Genomic DNA, 19,547 nt, shown 5'->3' on the forward strand with positions numbered 1-19,547 from the left:
TCTTCCTCACATTACCTAAATGGAGAAATAAAGGTATTTTTACAGCACAAGGGATCTAAAATTTTAAATGCACTTATTTCATATTCTACTTAATCACCAAAGGCTGAAAATACTACTGTAAAAATACTATGGTCTGTACTCTATCCTAACAGGTTATGTCTATAGATTATCAACCATATCATTAGTTTATCAATCAGTCCATCTGAGATCAACCATTGTTAAGGACACAAGCTTGTTAAGATTATTTGGATGACTTCAATAGACATCTGAGTAGTTTTGTAAATGTCACAAATATTAGTTTCACAGGAAGAAGTTAAAGTATAATTTAATTTGTCTCAGCTTGCTAAAGATTTTCCTTTTAACCTTAGTGAGGTATTTGCTTAAAGAGTTTAATAACAGAATAACATATGATCCAGCACTTTCATCTCTGGGTATATATACAAAGGAAATGAAATCACTATCTTAAAGAGAGATTTGCACCCTTATGTTCACTGCAGCATTATTTATAATAACTCAGCCATTGGAAACAACGCAAACGTCCATTGGTGAATGAATGGATAAAGAAAATAATACATATATACACACACATGTATATGTATATATACATGCACACACATTTTTATATACATACAATGCCATATTATTCAGTCATGAGAAAGAAAGAAACATTGTCATTTGCAACAACACAGACAGGCCTTAAGGATATTATGCTAAGTGAAATAAGTCGGTCAGAGAAACACACACACGGCATGATCTCCCTTACATGTGGAATCTAAAAACAACAAACTCATTGGAAAAGAGAATGGACTGGTGGTTGCCAGAGGTAAAGAGAGGTGAAGGCAGGGAAAGTTGGGGGAAAGGGGTGATGGTGGTCCAAAGTGTAAACTTCCAAAAGGAAAGGATATATAAATTCTGAGGATGTGCTGACTTTATTTTTCTGGGCTCCAAAATCACTGCAGATGGTGACTGCAGCCATGAAATTAAAAGACGTTTACTCCTTGGAAGGAAAGTTATGACCAACCTAGACAGCATATTGAAAAGCAGAGACATTACTTTGCCAACAAAGGTCCGTCTAGTCAAGGCTATGGTTTTTCCAGTGGTCATGTATGGATGTGAGAGTTGGATGTGAAGAAAGCTGGGCACAGAAGAATTGATGCTTTTGAACTGTGGTGTTGGAGAAGACTCTTGAGAGTGCCTTGGACTGCAAGGAGATCCAACCAGTCCATCCTAAAGGAGATCAGTCCTGGGTATTCATTGGAAGGACTGATGTTGAAGCTGAAAATCCAATCCTTTGGCCACCTGATGTGAAGAGCTGACTCATTGGAAAAGACCCTGATGCTGGGAAAAGTTGAGGGCAGGAGGAGAAGGGACGACAGAGGATGAGATGGTTGGATGGCATAATCGACTCAATGGACATGGGTTTGGGTGGACTCCGGGAGTTGGTGATGGACAGGAAGGCCTGGCGTGCTGCGGTTCATGGGGACGCAAAGAGTCAGATATGACTGAGCGACTGAACTGAACTGAACATACAGCATGGTGACTATAGTTAACAATACTGTATTGTAGAGTTGAAGGTAACTAACAGAGTAAATCTTAAAAGTTCTCATTACAAGAAAAAACATTTCTAGCCATGTGAGAAGATAGATTTTTACTAAACTTATATTGTATATCTTAAACTAATAAAGGAAAGTTGCTCAGTCGTGTCTGACTCTTAGCGACCCCATGGACTGTAGCCTACCAGGCTCCTCTGTCCATGGGGTTTTCCAGGCAAGAATACTGGAGTGAGTTGCCATTTCCTTCTCCAGGGGATCTTCCCAACCCAGGGATCAAACCCAGGTCTCCCACATTGTAGACAGACACTTTACCAAACTAATAAAATGTTATGTCAATTACATCTCTAATATAATTGGAAAAAAACTGCTCAACCAAGGTAGAAAACTAAATTACCTTCCTATTCTCTCTACATAAAATGGTAATGCAAAATTGTTGTCCTACAGACAACAATTATGCAAATTTTAAATAAAATGCAGGAAACACAGCATTATGTAAGTGCTTTAGGCTTCCCAGGTGGCCCAGTGGTAAAGAATCTGCCTGCTAAGGCAGGAGACCCAAGAGATGTTGGTTAGATCCCTGGGTTAGCAAGATCCCCTGGAACAGGAAATGGCAATCCACTCCAGTGTTCTTGCCTGGAAAATCCCAGGGACAGAGGAGCCTGACAGGCTACAGTCGGTGGAGTCACAAAGATTTGGACATGACTGAGCACAAGGTAAGGGGCCTTAGGCAGAAGACCCCCAAATACACGTTAGATATGTACTTTAGAGTAGTAAGGACTTACCCATGTCACAATAAATTTTAATTGTTCGTTCTAGTTGTCTGCCTTTCCCCCAGGCTGACCAGAGAGTACATAGTCCTTGCTGTCCAAGGGACTCGCAAGAGTCTTCTCCAACACCACAGTTCAAAAGCATCAATTCTTCGGCACTCAGCTTTCTTCACAGTCCAACTCTCACATCCATACATGACCACTGGAAAAACCACAGCCTTGACTAGTCGGACCTGTGTTGGCAAAGTCGTGTCTCTGCTTTTTAACACACTGTCTAGGTTGGTCATAACTTTCCTTCCAAGGAATAAGCATCTTTTAATCTCATGGCTGCAGTCATCATCCGCAGTGATTTTGGAGCCCCCCAAAATAAAGTCAGCCAACTTTTCCACTGTTTCCCCATCTATTTGCCATGAAGCGACAGGACCGGATGCCATGATCTTAGTTTTCTGAATGTGAGGTTTAAGCCAACTTTATCCAGCAAGCAGCAATCTATCCAAACATACACTTAAATCAGATACCTCTAGGGCATTAAATTTTTTTATATTTATAAGCACTGTTTCTTACTAGTCATTATTTTCATTTAAAAACCAATACAGAATTGTAAAGTAAAATAAAAAATAAATAAATTTTTTAAAAAAGAAAGTTTTTCAATTAGATTTATCAAATTAAGTAATTCAGTTCAATTTATGACAATGAAAGACTAGAGAAGGAAATGCAAAACACCCAAATGGTTTAATTGCTAATCTGAACATGAAGGGAAAAAAAAAAAATGGAGAACTGAGTTTAAATGGCTTAAGTTCCCTAATGCTAAATCAATGTATTCAAGAGTAAACAGCAACTACAAAAGTATCTTGGAAACTGGTAGTCATACATAGCCTAAAACAGTCAACAAAATTTAACAAATCAATTACTGTTGAAAGATACTTCAAACTATTAAATGCCAAGATTCTCATTCTAAAATATCATAAGGAATCTATTTGGAAGAATCAAGCCTATTACATGTAGTTAGTTCAGGTTTAGGAAACATTCTGCGATACAGAAAAATAACTGACCATTTTATCAACAACTTTAGAACCGACATGACAGTTGTAGGTAACAAGGAAAGATTATTATTTTCAATTGGAAGCATAATTTTTATATTTTGCTTCACTAAACCAAATTTTTGGAGAAGGAAATGGCAACCCACTACAGTATCTTGCCTGGGAAATCCCACGGGCAGAGGAGCTTCACAGGCTATAGTCCACGGGGTCAAAAAGAGTCAGAAACAACTTAGCAACTAAACAGCAGCATTTTACTACAAAGGATATGGTTTCATACACAAATATAAAAAAAATGAAGGAGAAAAACAAAGAACTGAACTTACAACAAGCCATGATTTGGCTATTCAAATGCTCAAATGTGGATACTAATTTCTATACTGGTGACAGATTAGCACAGAAATCACTAAATTCCACCTGCAGGCACATTGTGTCAAGTGAGTACAAACAGCAATAATTTCATGGCAGTCGTGTCATAATATCCTAAAAATCTTTGTACAGGTCAGAATAATAACAGCTTTAGTTGACTTATGGTTAGCTGAAGGATTACTGTCAAGGAGCTTATTAAAATTCACTCTGATTTCTCTAATTTTGGAGAAATAGGTTTCTCCAAAAGGTACATATATAGATAGTGTATATAAACAGACATAAAAGTGGATGGCAATCATACTTTTCATAAAAATTAAGGTATTCCAAGTTGTAAAATAAACCTCTTCTTTTGGATATAAGATTAGCAACTAAATTATTTTACTTATAATGAATTCTGAAAGAACATTGAAAATAACTACTCATTTAATTAAAGGTGTCCAACAGGCATAGGTTAATTCATTAGCATGAAGAAAGATGTATGATTTTATACAGTATCTGTAGTGAAAAAGCAAAGATATATTTAATTAAAATTATAATTCTATGATACCATAATAAAATGATTTCTTTAATCAGGGACAGCAAATTACTAAGAAGAAAATACCACTGGTAATTCTTCAGTACCTAAAATTATATGAAAGATTCAGGAAAAGTTACAGGATAGAGGGAGGAAAGAGGATAGAGTTATTAAATTCATCATATTATTTAGTTCCCAGACATTAAAAACCGTTCTACGCTTCTAATCATTATTCTGCTAGGTAAGGCATTTGACAGTAGCGTACTAGGAAGGACTTAGACTGGAGGTAGGTAGAGTGAATGTATTAACCAGAGTTCTGTCATTTATAAGCTGTGTGATTGTGGATAAGCCACTTAGTATCTACCAGGTCTTAGAGTCCACATAAAAAAGTAAGGATGATTTTGAGAGTCTGTTTAACTGTAACACGAAGAAATTCTGAATGTTTCAAATTCAAGCCTTTACATAAAAATACTTTATTGATGTATAGTTGCTTTACAATGTTACTTTCTGCTGTACAGCAAAGTGAATCAGCTATATGTGGATATATAACCCCCTTTTTTGGATTTCCTTCCCATTTACATCACCAGAGAGCATTAAGCAGATTTCCATATGCTGTACAGTAGGTTCTCATTAGTTGTCTATTTTATATATTTATTTTTCTTCCATTTATTTTGGCCGTCTTTATTGGCTGTCTATAGCACTTTATAATTCCAGCGTAGTCGTCCTTAGCTTTTCTTAATTATTATTTCTGAGAATATTATATTTTTTGTGCAAAAGTAATTACATTTTCTAACTGCTGTTTTTTAGATGTGTAAAAACACTACAGACTCTTTTCCAATAATATCATGTCTACTAGAACAGGTATTGTTCAAAGTAAAGTGAAAGTCTCAATGACTCAGTCATGTCCAATTCTTTGCGACTCCATGGACTGCAGCCCACCAGGCTCCTCTGTCCATGCAATTCTCCAGGCAATAATACTGGAGTGGGTTGCCATTCCTTTCTCCATATTTTATATTTTTAACCTTCATGTTCTATAGTTGCCACTACATACTACAAAATATATAAGGAAGGATTACAATCAAACAAACCAAAAAACTACTTGTAGCATATTGGCATGGCCAACCTATGTATCAAATCGGTAAGTCTAGTGAGGCTAACTTTTCACATTTTTTATTAACTGACTGCTACTCATAAAGTTACCTCTCCTTTGAAACACTGAAACTTATTCTTTGCAGGCTATATGCTTCCACAATCAAAGAAGCTTGAAACTGAACTAAGTACACAAAATGAAAAAGCCACAGTGAGACGGATAAGAGTTGCTTTTTCTGTATCTCCCTAACCTTGACACCTAATCTGTTTGTACCAGCTATAAACCACAGACCAGATCAACGGAAGTGCGTGTGTGTTCGGTCGCTCAGCCGTGCCCGACGCTTTGTGACTCCATGGAGTGAAGCCCACCAGGCTCCTGTGTCACGGTATTTTCAGGCGAGAATACTGGCGTGGGGTGCTGTCCCCTCCTCCAGGGGACTGAACGCCTCCTGTGTCTCCTGCACTGGCAGGCGGATTCTTTACCACCCAGAGACCTGAGAAGCTGGATCAAGGGAAGAGGAAACCTCAAAACTAAAGCTCAGCCAAGTTTTACATTAGGAGGTTCACTTTAAAATTCGAAGTGAGCTACAAGGAAAAAACAAATGCTGATATACAGAATAAGGCTCCTAAAGAAGACAAAATTCTTATCACAAGATGATACTTTAGATCCATAAAGGACATTTTATAGAGCAACTTAAGGCATTTTATAGAAGAAATTACCCAATTAACTTTCTTGACATTTCTGTGAAGTATTACTTGTATTTCCCAAAGGAGGCCAAAAGAAACAAAGGAACTAAAGTTACTCACTTTGCCAATGACACAGCTCCTTATTTCCACATCTAGTGTTTTAACGTGTGAAAAAAGGTGCTCAGCTCCATAAGAAATTCTATTAACTGAAATGCCTCAGCGTTTTGAAAAACACTGGACTTCTCCTAAGATGTGAGTGCAGAGATAGCGTACTGACTTACTACGCATGTCACCTAATCACTTAGTTCCGTATCTGTCACACTGTTGGCCCTCGGTGAATATGCCATTAAAGACATCTAACAATTACCTGAGCTTATATGTCACGTGCTGTGCTAAGTGCGTTACAAATATTAGTGTATTTAATCCTATCAACAACTCAGAGAGCTAAGTTAATTGCTACTCTTCATTTTACGGGTGAGGAAATGAAGGCCTAGGTTAACTTTACTTGCCCAAGATTACAAAAGATACAGCAAAGATATTAACAAAGGCAGCCCAACTTTGGACCTTATTTAAAGATCATCACTGAAGAAAAAGTAAAACACTAGTGGTAAGAAACTCTAGCTATACTCTATCCCTTCTATCACCAAGTCCTTGGAGAGAAATTTCTTGCTCATCTTTGCATCTCTTCTCAAGCCTAGCATTGTACCTTAAACTCATTGTTCCTCATTAAATGTTTCCTGAATAAAATTAAAATCACATAAACAAATTAGGCTTCATTGTCCTCAACTATAACATGGAGATAAAGGTACCTGCACTGTCTAGGTGGTTCTCATAGTATGGTCTCTGAACCTGGAAACTTTGTCAGAAATACAAATTTCAGGCCCTGTCTCAGGCTTACTGAATCAGAAAATAGTATTTTAATAAGCTTTCCAGATAATTCTCATGCATGCTGAAGTTTGAGAACCAGCAATCTATGTTATAATTACGAGGATCAAATGAGTACAATAATGTGAAAGCACCCCAAAAAGAGAAGGTACATCATTGAAAGAATAAATTATGTTCCTTGAAAAAACTTAGTGATTTTGCTAGATCCAGATAAAAATGAACATTAGAGATGAAACTGATCATGAGGGAATTCCCTGGTAGTCCAGTGATTAGGACTCTGCACTTCCATGGCAGAGGGCACAGGTTCAATTCCTGGTTGGGGAACTAAGATTCCTGCATGCTGTGTGGTGTGGCCAAAAAATAAGACATTTATCATGAAACCCTTTGTGAATAAAATATTACTATTCCAGATTTTATCTGGATAATATATAGTATTCACAATGCAGAGAAAAATACTATAATCCATACAGTTGTAAGTAGAAATCTGATAACTTGGTTATGCAGCAGTTCAACCCAGAGAGATGACAAGTTGCACAGGCTTCTTACCTGACCAGTGTCCAGTGGAGACACCAGACCTGTCTGTGCAGGTCTCACTTACAGGTCTAAACACAGTCTCCCATCCTCCAGTAGCATAGCGCCAGTTGTGAGATTCCAAGATGAGTGTTCGCTGGGTGCCATATGCAATCATAAAGCAGTAGACCACGTGATGGAGCTGACAGCCATAGCCACAGCCTTTGTTGATGTTGCATACCAGCTTCTTGGCTTTGCTGCAGTCCTTGGGATTCTGTCAGTAAGGAAGAGAAACAAAGGCGACAATAAACTGTATGGAGAGGTTAACTTCTCTTTACAGGTGGCAACTGTCAAAAATCCAGGACCAGTTCAGTATATCTTACTAAGCAAGGAATTCAGCTTTTAAGATTAGATTTCAAACAATCCACTGAAAATTTTATGTGCATACTTTGGGAGATGGCAGTGAAAAAGACCAGTTACTTCGGAAACATCACCAACAAATGTGAAATTAGGAAGTTACATAAAAAAATAATAATATTCTTTCACTTCTCTATCACTCGGTACATGCAAGTATGATCCTCTTTGAACTCAAAGCTGCACACATTGAAATCTTTATAAAAGGAGGAAAATAGTTTACTCCAGCTGCACTTCAGCATTCTGAGCTTATTACCTTCACAGATGAAACTCAAATTATCTTAAAGGAAAAACTATAATTTATCTAATAATGCTACCTATTCCAGATTTCAAGATGTCACCAACAAAATGGACTTTTTCATTATTGAAGTAAAGCCACTGAATACTGTAAAAGGATATGAGTTCAACAGTTTAAAAATATCAGTCATAGGACTTTAAGAAAACAAAATTGATGCTACTGGTAATTTTCAAAATAAAACGTAGAACATGCTTTATATCAGATATATTGATAATGTGTTATGCCAATTTTTAATCAGGCTAGCCATTTTTTCTTATTTACATACTTTGATATAAGATGACTAGCAAGTGGTTAAACACTTTAATATTATTTGTATTATCTAACAATGGGTCCAGTGGGGTTAAGCAAATGTGAAAAATTCTTTTTTCCCATTCTAAGGTTTCAGCCCCATCGTATTTCATTTGGGCTACTTGTAAATACCCTAGGCAGCTTAGTTCTTCAAATAGAAATCTGTTTTGACAAGGACTCCTTAGCCTGAGAAAATTTTCAAGCTGTTCTATCGGCAGATCTGGGAGAGAAAGAATGGGTACTTTAGGAACAGCATCTTTTCTTCCACATAGCAATAAGCAAGGTAATCAGTTCTCAATTTATATCAGCCTTTAATAAAGCAGTTGCCAAACCACAAATCTACAACTATTTTCTAGGGACATCATCTTGTCATGTCATCATCATACTTGTCATGTCAAGTAGAGCCCTAGAAACAAAAGCTAGGATGATTAGGCTATAAGATGATTCGGAAAAAAAAAAAGCTAAGAAGGGAAAATGTAACACACAATTACTTTCAGAATTATCTTTCATATTCAGATGGGCCACTGCAGGCTAGTCCTTTCCGATGAAAGAAGAACCTATACCATCAAGAGTCTTGTAAAAGAGTTAGAGCCCTTAAGAATTGAAGAGAGTCCAGATAAAACTCAGCAAGATGTGGTCAATGCTGTCTCCTCAATCAAGTTCTAGAGTTGCTGATTCTCTTCGCTTGAGATTGAACTCAAGGACAGACTCCTCAGGCTATAAAGATTCCCACTTCAGCCACGGAAGATTTGAGAGGAACAGAGGGAGTCTGATCTTGGGAGACCAATTCATCATTTACTTTCTTACAATATTATACAAGGATCTGGGAGTAAATAATGTTCTCAAACTGATTCAAAGCTTTATTATTAATTCAATAGTTAAGAGAGCAAAGAGTATTGACATTTGTTAGATTTTTCATGATTTGTAAGAAATAAAACATCCTGAATATTTCTGAAATTCATATCAATGAAAATGTCCTTCACATATTTTTCAATAAACATTTTCTTTTAGAACTGCTTTGAGATGTACAGAATTATTGCAAAGTTAGTACAGAGATCCCACATACCTCATAACCAGTTTTCCATATTATATCTTATATTAGTTTTAATTTTTTTAAGGAAAAAAGAGAGTAAAGGAATATAATAATTAAAACATCTGACCTTTAGTTTTCAAACTGTAGATTTTTTTGCTGAAAAGAAGACTCACATCTACATTAAAAAATATATCTGTATTTCTTGAGAAAAGAGTTTAATTAGAACCCAATGTTTCAAGAACTGAAGTCTAAGGAAAAGAGGATAATTTATGAAATGAAGCGTAATTCAAGAGTCTTAATGTGTCTCCAAGTAAGCTGGTGACAGAATATATGAAATCCTTCTGTAATGTCAAAGATAACACAGAGAAAGGGAAAAAAGTCTATTATGTTTGGTTCTGGAATGAGAAAGGTCTACATATACGCGTAACCAATGGAAGACTCTAAGGCAGAGAGTGATAAGAGAAAATGAATGGTTGTTTGGAATGACAATAGTTAGATAAAACACTGAAAAGACTCATAGCTATAGCACTTTTTTTTTTTTAAACCAAAACGACATTTAAAAGTCTGCAAAATTCAAAGGGTCTTGTTCATAAAACATTCACAAAAAAGAGAGAGATAGAAAGAAACAGAAAAAGTTTATGTTCTAACACAAGATTAGACTCATCAGAATAAATATCTAGGAAAAAAAAAAGCAGATATATAATAGGTAAACAAAGCAACAACTCTGAGATGGATAGGGACTTATTCTAATGGAAAGGAACCTTATATAAGAAAACCCCTTATCAGAGCTAAGTCTTTGTTATCCACCACTGTTACAAAGTAGCAACAAATAAAGAGATTTATGGAATTCTATAAACGTGAAAACAGAGCCATTGTTATACATACATACATTCATATACATAATCTCCAAATTTCTTACCAAACAGACTTTGTCAGTTACTACTGATCCTGGTTTTAGACTTTTCTGTTGATGTCTGCAAAAAACTTGAAGTGTGTATGCATTATTCGTAAGCAAGAATATAGAGAAGGGCTTCATTACTAAAAGCTTTACTTTAATCATGTTATCATTCTATCAGGGTAGCTATTTCTGATGATAAAATCTGTTTTTTGTTTGCTTCTTGTGTGCCTAATGCACTCTCTTCTATATTTCTCTACTAGAAATGCCAAAATGCAGGCAGATAATTCTGTTCTATGCTGTAATTCTTTTGCTTTTTCCCCTCCTTACGGTTTCACGCTGCTCCCTCCACTCATCTCTCCCTCTCTCATTCCCTCCCTATCTCCCTTCCTCTCTCTCTCTCTCTCTCACACACACACACCACATACACACACTTGGAATATGATAAACTTCCAGCAGATGGAGACTCACTAAGAAGCAATTCCTGCTGGTGAGTGGGAGATGGGGAAATATAGAATGAAAATGTTCCCCCAAAAGTCCCCTGGGAGAGAGTCTTACTTCTCCCTTCTTTTGCCTTGATTATCACTGTGTGATCAAGGATAGGTGAAACTTTGTTCATTTAATAAATATTTATTAAGCACTTAATGTATACAAGGAAACATAGGATATGACAATCCAATAGAATAAGAAATTATACACACAAATAACCACAATAGTAGACAATTTAAATGTTTTACAATTGTGGTAAACAAGGAATTAAGGAACAGAAGGAGGAAAAACCACTTTCAGTTGGACTGAAAGGGTTATGAATAAAACTGCATTTAAAATAAACCTTTAACATATAATTTATTGTGTTTTTGAAATGCTAAGTAAATGTACTTTTTCAATTATTCAATGATAGTCCATAATGCAAAGAATAATTGTAAAAGGCGAAGTGAAATTACTTTACAAACTCTATAAATTATACTTATAATGTAGGGTTTTGTATACCAGGTCTTCTTAAAATCAGACTCATCAATAGACACATGTATTCTTGCTCTTTTCAATGGTGATGTTATTTAAGTTTTAGAATAGGAGGTAAATTTGTCAAAATTACTTAAGACATCATGTTCTACTTGAAGAACTGAAGAGAGGTTTAAGATACAAGTTTTTTTTTCCTAATTCAAGCTCTGTTATGAATTCAATTTTGTGATTTTTGCTTCAATTTGGTAATGTATAATTGAGAAAAAATTACCTCTCTCCATAACCTCTCCCTGCTCACCCACCCTTCTATCTCAGAGATAATATGAGACTAAAACACATGTATACACTCAAAGCTAATTCAAACATACTATCTCATTTATTCTCATAATCTCAAGAGACATTACTTCGCACTGGATAAATGCTGTTCTATTTGTATTTAGTGCTGTGAGGTGGCCCAATCACGGGCCCTTATAAGCTAACAATGTTATATAACAATTTTACAGTTATAATTCTGCAGTAAAGCTGTCACCATAGTACATATAAGAAATAAGGACTTGAGATAAAACAGAGTTCTTCTGTATTCCTTTTGTTCAGCTCTTAAAAAAAAAAAAAACAAAAAAACACTACCTGAGGCATTTCTTCTGAAACTTAGTTTCTAAGAATGACCCTATCTCAACAGAACTGAAATCTGCATTTGCTTTCACTGATCTGTGAATAAACATTGGGAAGCATATTTAAATCAATATTCCTCTAATTAATACAGTATATTAAAGGAAGCAGCATCTCTTAAGCCTAAATGATTACTAATTCACTAAAGGTGAAGGTGAAGTCGCTCAGTCGTGTCCGACTCTTCGCGACCCGTGGACTGTAGCCCACCAAGCTCCTCCGTCCGTGGGATTCTCCAGGCAAGAATACTGGAGTGGGTTGCCATTTCCTTCTCCAGGGTATCTTCTCGACCCAGGGATCGAACCCAGGTCTCCCACATTGCAGGCAGACGCTTTAACCTATGCACCACCAGGGAAGCAATTCATTAAAGGCACCATCAAAATGCTAAAATACTTATTTTACTTGGGTTACAACACAAAAATAGTCACTCTGGGATGTGAAGAGCCAGTTTAATTAGGAAGCCAGTTCAATTTCTATTTTGCTAAAAAAAGAATAATTTTGAATCAACTAGTAAACCATAAAGGATTGAGAGGTTTCTACTTCCTTCACTTAATAAATTAGTAGTAATCGAGAATTGATGTAATATTACAAAATAGTATCAATTCTATGGCTTTTAAATTACAGATAAAACCTTTTGCCAAGATTATAGATTTTCCATACAAATAAAAGCCTCTTCAGGGGAAAATTTTCCAGTCACAGTGTAATTTCCTGGACCAAAACACTGAAGAAAAAGGCTAAATCAACAACAAACAAAAGCATTTAGTCAATATAAACTGGATATAATATCTCCAGGCATCTCTTGCAAAGAATAAGTGCTCACTAACTGTTAGTTCAACAGGACTGCATGTACAAGACAAAGGTGATGTCAAATCCATTGTCACAAAAATATACTAACTGGTGGCAAGCCAAAATTTAGAATTCAGGTCTTGACCCATCACTCCGTGCTCTTATTTGTCCCCTCCCCATGAAGCCTTCAACAAAAGATGCAGTGGAAAGTGTGGGCTCACAGCACTTTGCTGGTCATTGTTTTCTCAGCTTTATGAATGTCTACTTGACAAATAAGAACTGAATATATTTAAGGTGTACAATAGGACGCTTTAAAATATGTAAAAACTGAAATGATCACCAAAGTTAAACTAATTAACATATCCATCATCTCACACAGTTATAATTTAGTTTTTGGCAAGGAGAACAAGTTAAGATCAACTCTCTTAGCAAATTTCAAGTACACAATACAGTGTTGTTATTAACAACTACAGTTATCATGCTGTACATTAACTCTTTAGTACTTATTCATCCCACGTAACTGAACCTTTGTACCATCTGATCAACATCTCCATTTTCCCCACCTTCCTGACCTTGGTAACTACTGTTGTACTCTCTGCTTTCATGAATTTGAGTTTTTTAGATTGCACATATATGTGAGTATTTGTAGTATTTGTCTTTGTGTGTCATATTTCATTTACCATAGTGTCTTCCAGGTTCATCCATGTTGTTGTAAATAGCAGGATTTTCTTTTTACTATGGCTGAATAACATTCCATTGCTGTTTGTACACACACACATTCTCTATCCCTTCATCCACTGACAGAACCATAGGTTGTTGCCATATCTTGGCTATTGTGAATAACGATGAAATGAACATGTGTGTACAAATATCTCTTTGAGACACTGATTTTATTTTCTTCAGATACATACTCAGAAGTGGGATTGCTGGAATCATATGGTAGTTCTATTTTTAATTTTTTGAGGAACATCTTGTTTTCCATAATAGCTCTACCAATTTACATTTCCACCAACAGGAATGGGTATAAAGGTTTTCTTTTCTCCACATACTCTACAACATTTACTTTCTTTTGTCTTTCTTGATGATAGCCATTCTAACAATTATAAGGTGATCTGGCTTATCGTGCTTTTGACTTGCATTTTCCTAATGATTAGGAATATTGAGCACCTTTGCTTCTGATGTGCACAAGTTTAGTTTTATATAGTCTCATTATTGATTTGTTGTTGTTGTTTCTTAGGCTTATGGTGTCATATCTGAAAAAAATCACTTCCGAGATCAATGTCAAAGAGCTTTTCCCCTCTTTTTTCTTCTATTGGTTTTACAGTTTCAAATCTTACACTTAAGAATCAAAACCCTGGGAATCCTTCCAGCTTCTCTCTAATAACATTACCTCTATAGGGAGAAGTTAAACGACAGATAGCTATTTCCAATAAAGGTCAGTAAAAACTAGAGGATTGAGTCAGGTAAGTTAAATTTTATTGTGCTCTTTGTTTACTATAATCACAAGACTAAATAGTTTTTAATTTGCTTATTTAAAAACATTCGCAACATCTAGGTTTGTGGCAGTAATGAAGAAAAGATTCATTAATAGTGCGGTGAAAACACTTCATTGTATTGGAAACAATTTGGTTTTATTTCTCTAAAATTATTTTCAGAAACCAAAGCAGAGAATGTAATGAAGCTAACAGCAGAATTAAAGTATTGCATAGTGGTAATTAAAATAAAGATTCTGGGCATAATTAACCATGAAAGAGAAAGTTAAAAAGCATTCCCATTTTCAAAAGCCAACACCAGAAATCACTGTCTTTTAACCTATGAAGAATATTTTCATAGCAAAGTTAAAGTAGCTTAAGGTGTGCTTTTCACACCTCTAGATGCCTGCCAATGCAAGAGACATGGGTTTGATCCCTGGGTCGGGAAGATCCCCTGGAGTAGGAAATGGCAACCCTCTCCAGTATTCCTGCCTGGAAAATTCCACGGACAGAAGATCTTGGAGGGCTACAGTCTATAAGGCTGAAAAGAGTTGGAAAGGACTGAGTGCGCACACACAGAGAAGAACAATCTGTTGTAATTATTAATAGTAAGGAAAAAATAGCCTTACTCACAAGTAGGCCACCCAGTGCTTCAGGAAATCAATTTCCCTGTGGGTATTTTGTAACATTTTAAGAGTAAGAGATCAAGATACATAGTTTACAGACTGTTATCCTGATGGGTTGAAGCAAAAGGTAGGTAGTCATTACATGGTTATAGAAGAGAAAAGCTCTTCATGGTAAGGAAAGCCAGTAACTGGCTTACTTTAAATGCATTTTTTAAACTTTTGCCCTTTGCCTAGAAATCTCTATTGAATGTCTGAAAATCATCTTTAAAAAGATGGAAATTCTATAGATCCAGTAGAAAGCAACAAAGTGGAGAATTCCTTCCACTGATAGTCTCTGAGACAGTGGTTCTGTCAGCTCTGGGTATTCCAGACAGTCCCTAAAAGACCTCTGTGTCAAGTTCAGTACACCAGAGCAACCTTAGGAACACTGTCTGCTTCCATAAGGGCCACAGAGGAAAGACAGAGAAGGATTGAGATGTATCCAAGCTTAATTCTCTCATTCAAAATCGAATGTAAACACAACTCCCTCCAAGGCTAGAGAGGAAAAGTTGTTATCTGAGGAGCCAGATTCTGCCAATCCTACATGAATGCATAGAAAATGAATTTCCAAAAGTACCTTCAATGTTTCTTCCTAAGTTGATAGCTTGATTCCCAGGTCTCAGAACCAACTGAACCGGTCAGGTTAAAACCAGCATGCTTTACAAAATTAAGGTTGAATTTCGGAAAGCCCTTCCACCCACCATTATTCTACTTAAGACTTATGGGGCTTTCCTCCTTAGATAGTCTCTACGGGGGAAAAAAAAAGAGGGAGAGGGAGAAAAAGGGGGAGAAGACAGTAGTATGTGAAAGGGGGAAGAGAAAAGGAGAAGAGAAGAGAGAGGAGAGGGAGGGAGGGAAGAGAGAAGGAGGGTAGATAGAGGGCTGAGGGAATGGGGTGGGAGAGGGAAAAGAGGAGGGAAAAAGGGGAAAGAAGGATAAAAATAAGGCAAGCTCCAGAAAGGTTCAGTTCAGTTCAGTTCAGTCGCTCAGTCGGGTCTGACTCTTTGCGACCCCATGCATCGCAGCATGCCAGGCCTCCCTGTCCATCACTAACTCCCAGAGTTCACTCAAACTTACGTCCATCAAGTAGGTGATGCCATCCAGCCATATGATCCTCTGTCGTCCCCTTTTCCTCCTGCCCCCAATCCCTCCCAGAAAGGTTAGCTGTATCTTATATAGGATTCAAAACTAAAATAGATTAGCAGACACAAAAGAGAAACAGTAGCTGGAATTTTGTTCTTGTACAAAGGCTTTGTTTTGTTTTAAATAAAAGGATAACTTAACACTGTTAAGCCAGTTGTTACATTCTGCAAAATGCCATTCTTCAGAGTAGAAACGATACTTACATCACTTGTCCCTCACTGATTTTTAAATCAAACCATCAACAATAATTAAACCAGACATCAAATCTTGCTACTACTTCTCCTGGATAGAGGCTTTGTCCCACTTTCCCATGTAGCTGACCAAGCACTGAGAATCTACTATTAGCAGAATAAAAATTTCTTTGAAATCCTTAGCTATTATTATTTTTTTTGAAGTTTAAATGATACAATTTTTAATATCTCCATATCTAAAATAAGGTACCAACATAGATATTATCATTATATGCAGATTAAACTAACAACTATGTCAGTATTATGGAAGCTAAAATCACATACAGATTTTGTTGGGCAAGAAACAAGTGAGTTTGCATAGATAACAATAGCCTCTCCAGAAACGCATTAATCCATTCAATAACTATTATTTTGGTTGACAGAAATCAGTAACATTGGTTAAAAAGCCTCTTTAGATCACTTTTCTCACTGCCTCAGTATAACAGTGCTCTAACCAATTCATGTTATTTTCTTTACTTTTGAAAATCTTTAACTCTACATTTTTTGATGTTTATTTGTAAATAATTCAAGACCCACAATAGATTGCAAAAACAGTAGTTACTGTGTACCTTCCACATAGCTTTCCTCAATGAACACATCTTACGTAACCACAACACCGAATTCCTGATTATCAACATCAGGAAATTGATGTTAAACAACATTATTAACTACAAAATAGATTTTTAAGAGAGACAGGAATACCAGCCTACCTTACATGCCTCCTGAGAAACCTGTATGAAAGGTCAAGAAGCAACAGTTAGAACCGGCCATGAACAACAGACTGGTTCCAAATAGGGAAAGGAGTACATCAAGGCTGTATATTGTCACCCTGCTTATTTAACTTATATGCAGAGTATGTCATGCGAAATGGCAGGCTGGATGAAGCATAAGCTGGAATCAAGATTGCCGGGAGAAATATCAATAACCTCAGATATCAATATCAATAACCTCAGATATCAGTATCAATAACCTCAGATGACACCACCCTACTGGCAGAAAGAAAAGAGGAACTAAAAGAGCCTCCTAATGAAAGTGAAAGAGGAGAGTGAAAAGATGGCTTAACGCTCAACATTCAGAAAACTAAGATCATGGCATCTGGTCCCATCATTTTGTGGCAAATTGATGGGGAGAAAATGGGAAAAAATGGAAACAGTGACAAACTTTATTTACTTGAACTCCCAAATCACTGCAGATGGTCCCTGAAATTAAAATATGCTTGCTCCTTGGAAGAAAAGCTATGACAAACCTAGATAGCATATTAAAAAGCAGAGACATCATTTTGTCGACAAAGATCCATAAAGTTAAAGCTATGGTTTTTCCCATATATGGATGTGAGAGCTGGACCATAAAGAAGGCTGAGCGCTGAAGAATTGATGCTTTCGAACTGTGGTGCCAGAGAAGACTCTTGAGAGTCCCTTGGACAGCAAGATCAAACTAGTCAATCCTAAAGGAAATCAACCTTAATATTCATTGGAAGGACTTACACTGAAACTCCAATACTTTGGCCACCTGATGTGAAAAGCCAGCTCACTGAAAAAGAACCTGATGCTGGGAAAGATTGAGGGCAACAGAAGAGGGTGACAGAGGATGAGATGGTTGGATGGCATCACTGGCTCAATGGACATGAGTTTGAGCAAATTGCGGGAGATAGTGAAAGACATAGAAGCCTGGCATGCTGCAGTCCACGGGGTTGCAAAGTTAGACACAACTGAGCAACTGACTAACAACAAAAACAGATATTATTTGGATTCACTGGTTTTTACATGCACACCTTTTTTTGTTGTTTTTGGTGTAGTACTTTCAAAACCTACATAGACTCATGTAACTGCTACCATAATCAGTACACAAATTGTTTCATCAACACAAAAAAATCCTTGTACACTATCCCCTTTAGAGTCACACCCTTCTTCACACCTTAATCTCCAGAACCAATGATCTCTTTTTATCACTTAGCATAATGCTCTTGGGATCCATCCAAGTTACTGTGTACATCAATAGTTCATTCTTTTTTTTATTGCTGAGTAGTATTCTGTTATGTGGAATGTACCACAGTTAATTTACCCATTGAAAGACATGTGGGTTGTTTTCAAGGTTTGATCATTACAATTAAGTTGCCATGTATGTGAGTATATACATTTTTGTGCGTCCATGAGTTTTCATTTCTCTGGGAATGTACAGCAGGATGACTACTGAATCACACGATAAGGTCAAGTTTAAGTTTATAGCAAACTGCCAAACTGTTTCCCAGAATGGTTCTATCATTTTACATTCCCATGAAGAATCTATGAGAGGGCTAGCTACTCAACGTTACTTTAGCCATTCTGATAGGTATGTAATGGTATCTCATTGTATGGTTAAGTTGCATTTTTAAAAATAATTAATGATTTAAACACCTTTTCATGTGCTTATTTGTCATTCATATTTACTCTTTGGTAAAGCTGTCCAAAACTTTTACCCATTTTTTAAACTGAACTGTTTCTGATTATTGAGATTAGAATGTTCTTAATACATTCTGGATACAAGACCTTTCTTGGACATGTGATTTGCAGACTTCCTCCTAGTCTATGGCTTGCCTTTTCATCTTCTTTAAAGGGTCACATTCCCAGATCGAAAGTTTTTAATTTTTATAAAGTCCAATTTATTTTTCTTTTATGAACCATTTTGGTGTCATGTTTAAGAACTTTTTAGCCTAAGTTATAAAGATTTATGCCTAAGTTTTTCTTTATAGTTTCACATATAGAAAGCTTTATAGTTTGACATATCACATTTATTTTATCTGTCAGATTTACTATTCATTCTGAGTTAAGTAATTTTAAGTAGAGTGTGAGGTTTAGGTCAAGGGTGATTTTTTGCTTATGAGGTGTCCAATTATTTCAGCATCATATATCGAAAAGACTATGCTTCCAACCTTGAATTGCTTCTGCACCCTCTCAAAAATCAATTGCCCATTCATAAGTATATACTCAAAAGAACTGAAAACTGATTCTCAAACAAATACATGTAGAAGCATGTCTTAGCAGTACTCAAATAACAAAAGGCAGAAACAGCCCAAAGGTCCATCAACAAATGAATGGACAAATACTGGAATATCCATACAAGGAATGAAGTACTAAAACAAACTACAACATGTATGAAACTTGAAAATATTATGCCAAGTAAAGAAGCAGACAGGTCACATATTGTATGATTCTATTTATGTTAAATATTCATATGTCAAAATATTTTTTATCATTTATACACACACACACACACACACACACACACACACACACACACACACACA

At 36.2% G+C, this 19,547-nt stretch overlaps 1 protein-coding gene across 2 annotated transcripts in view; it reads right to left on the reverse strand.

Moving 5' to 3' along the window:
- FUT8 (fucosyltransferase 8) overlaps positions 1–19,547 on the reverse strand; it is a 316,809-nt gene that overhangs the window by 56,190 nt on the left and 241,072 nt on the right. For both annotated transcript variants that reach the window (XM_040226276.1, XM_040226277.1), the window contains exon 8: positions 7,448–7,685. In XM_040226276.1, the coding sequence (XP_040082210.1) occupies positions 7,448–7,685 (238 nt within the window). The remainder of the gene's footprint in view (positions 1–7,447; positions 7,686–19,547) is intronic.

This window comes from Oryx dammah, unplaced genomic scaffold, assembly GCF_014754425.2.
Source record: "Oryx dammah isolate SB20612 unplaced genomic scaffold, SCBI_Odam_1.1 HiC_scaffold_26, whole genome shotgun sequence".
Taxonomy (NCBI): Eukaryota; Metazoa; Chordata; class Mammalia; order Artiodactyla; family Bovidae; genus Oryx; species Oryx dammah.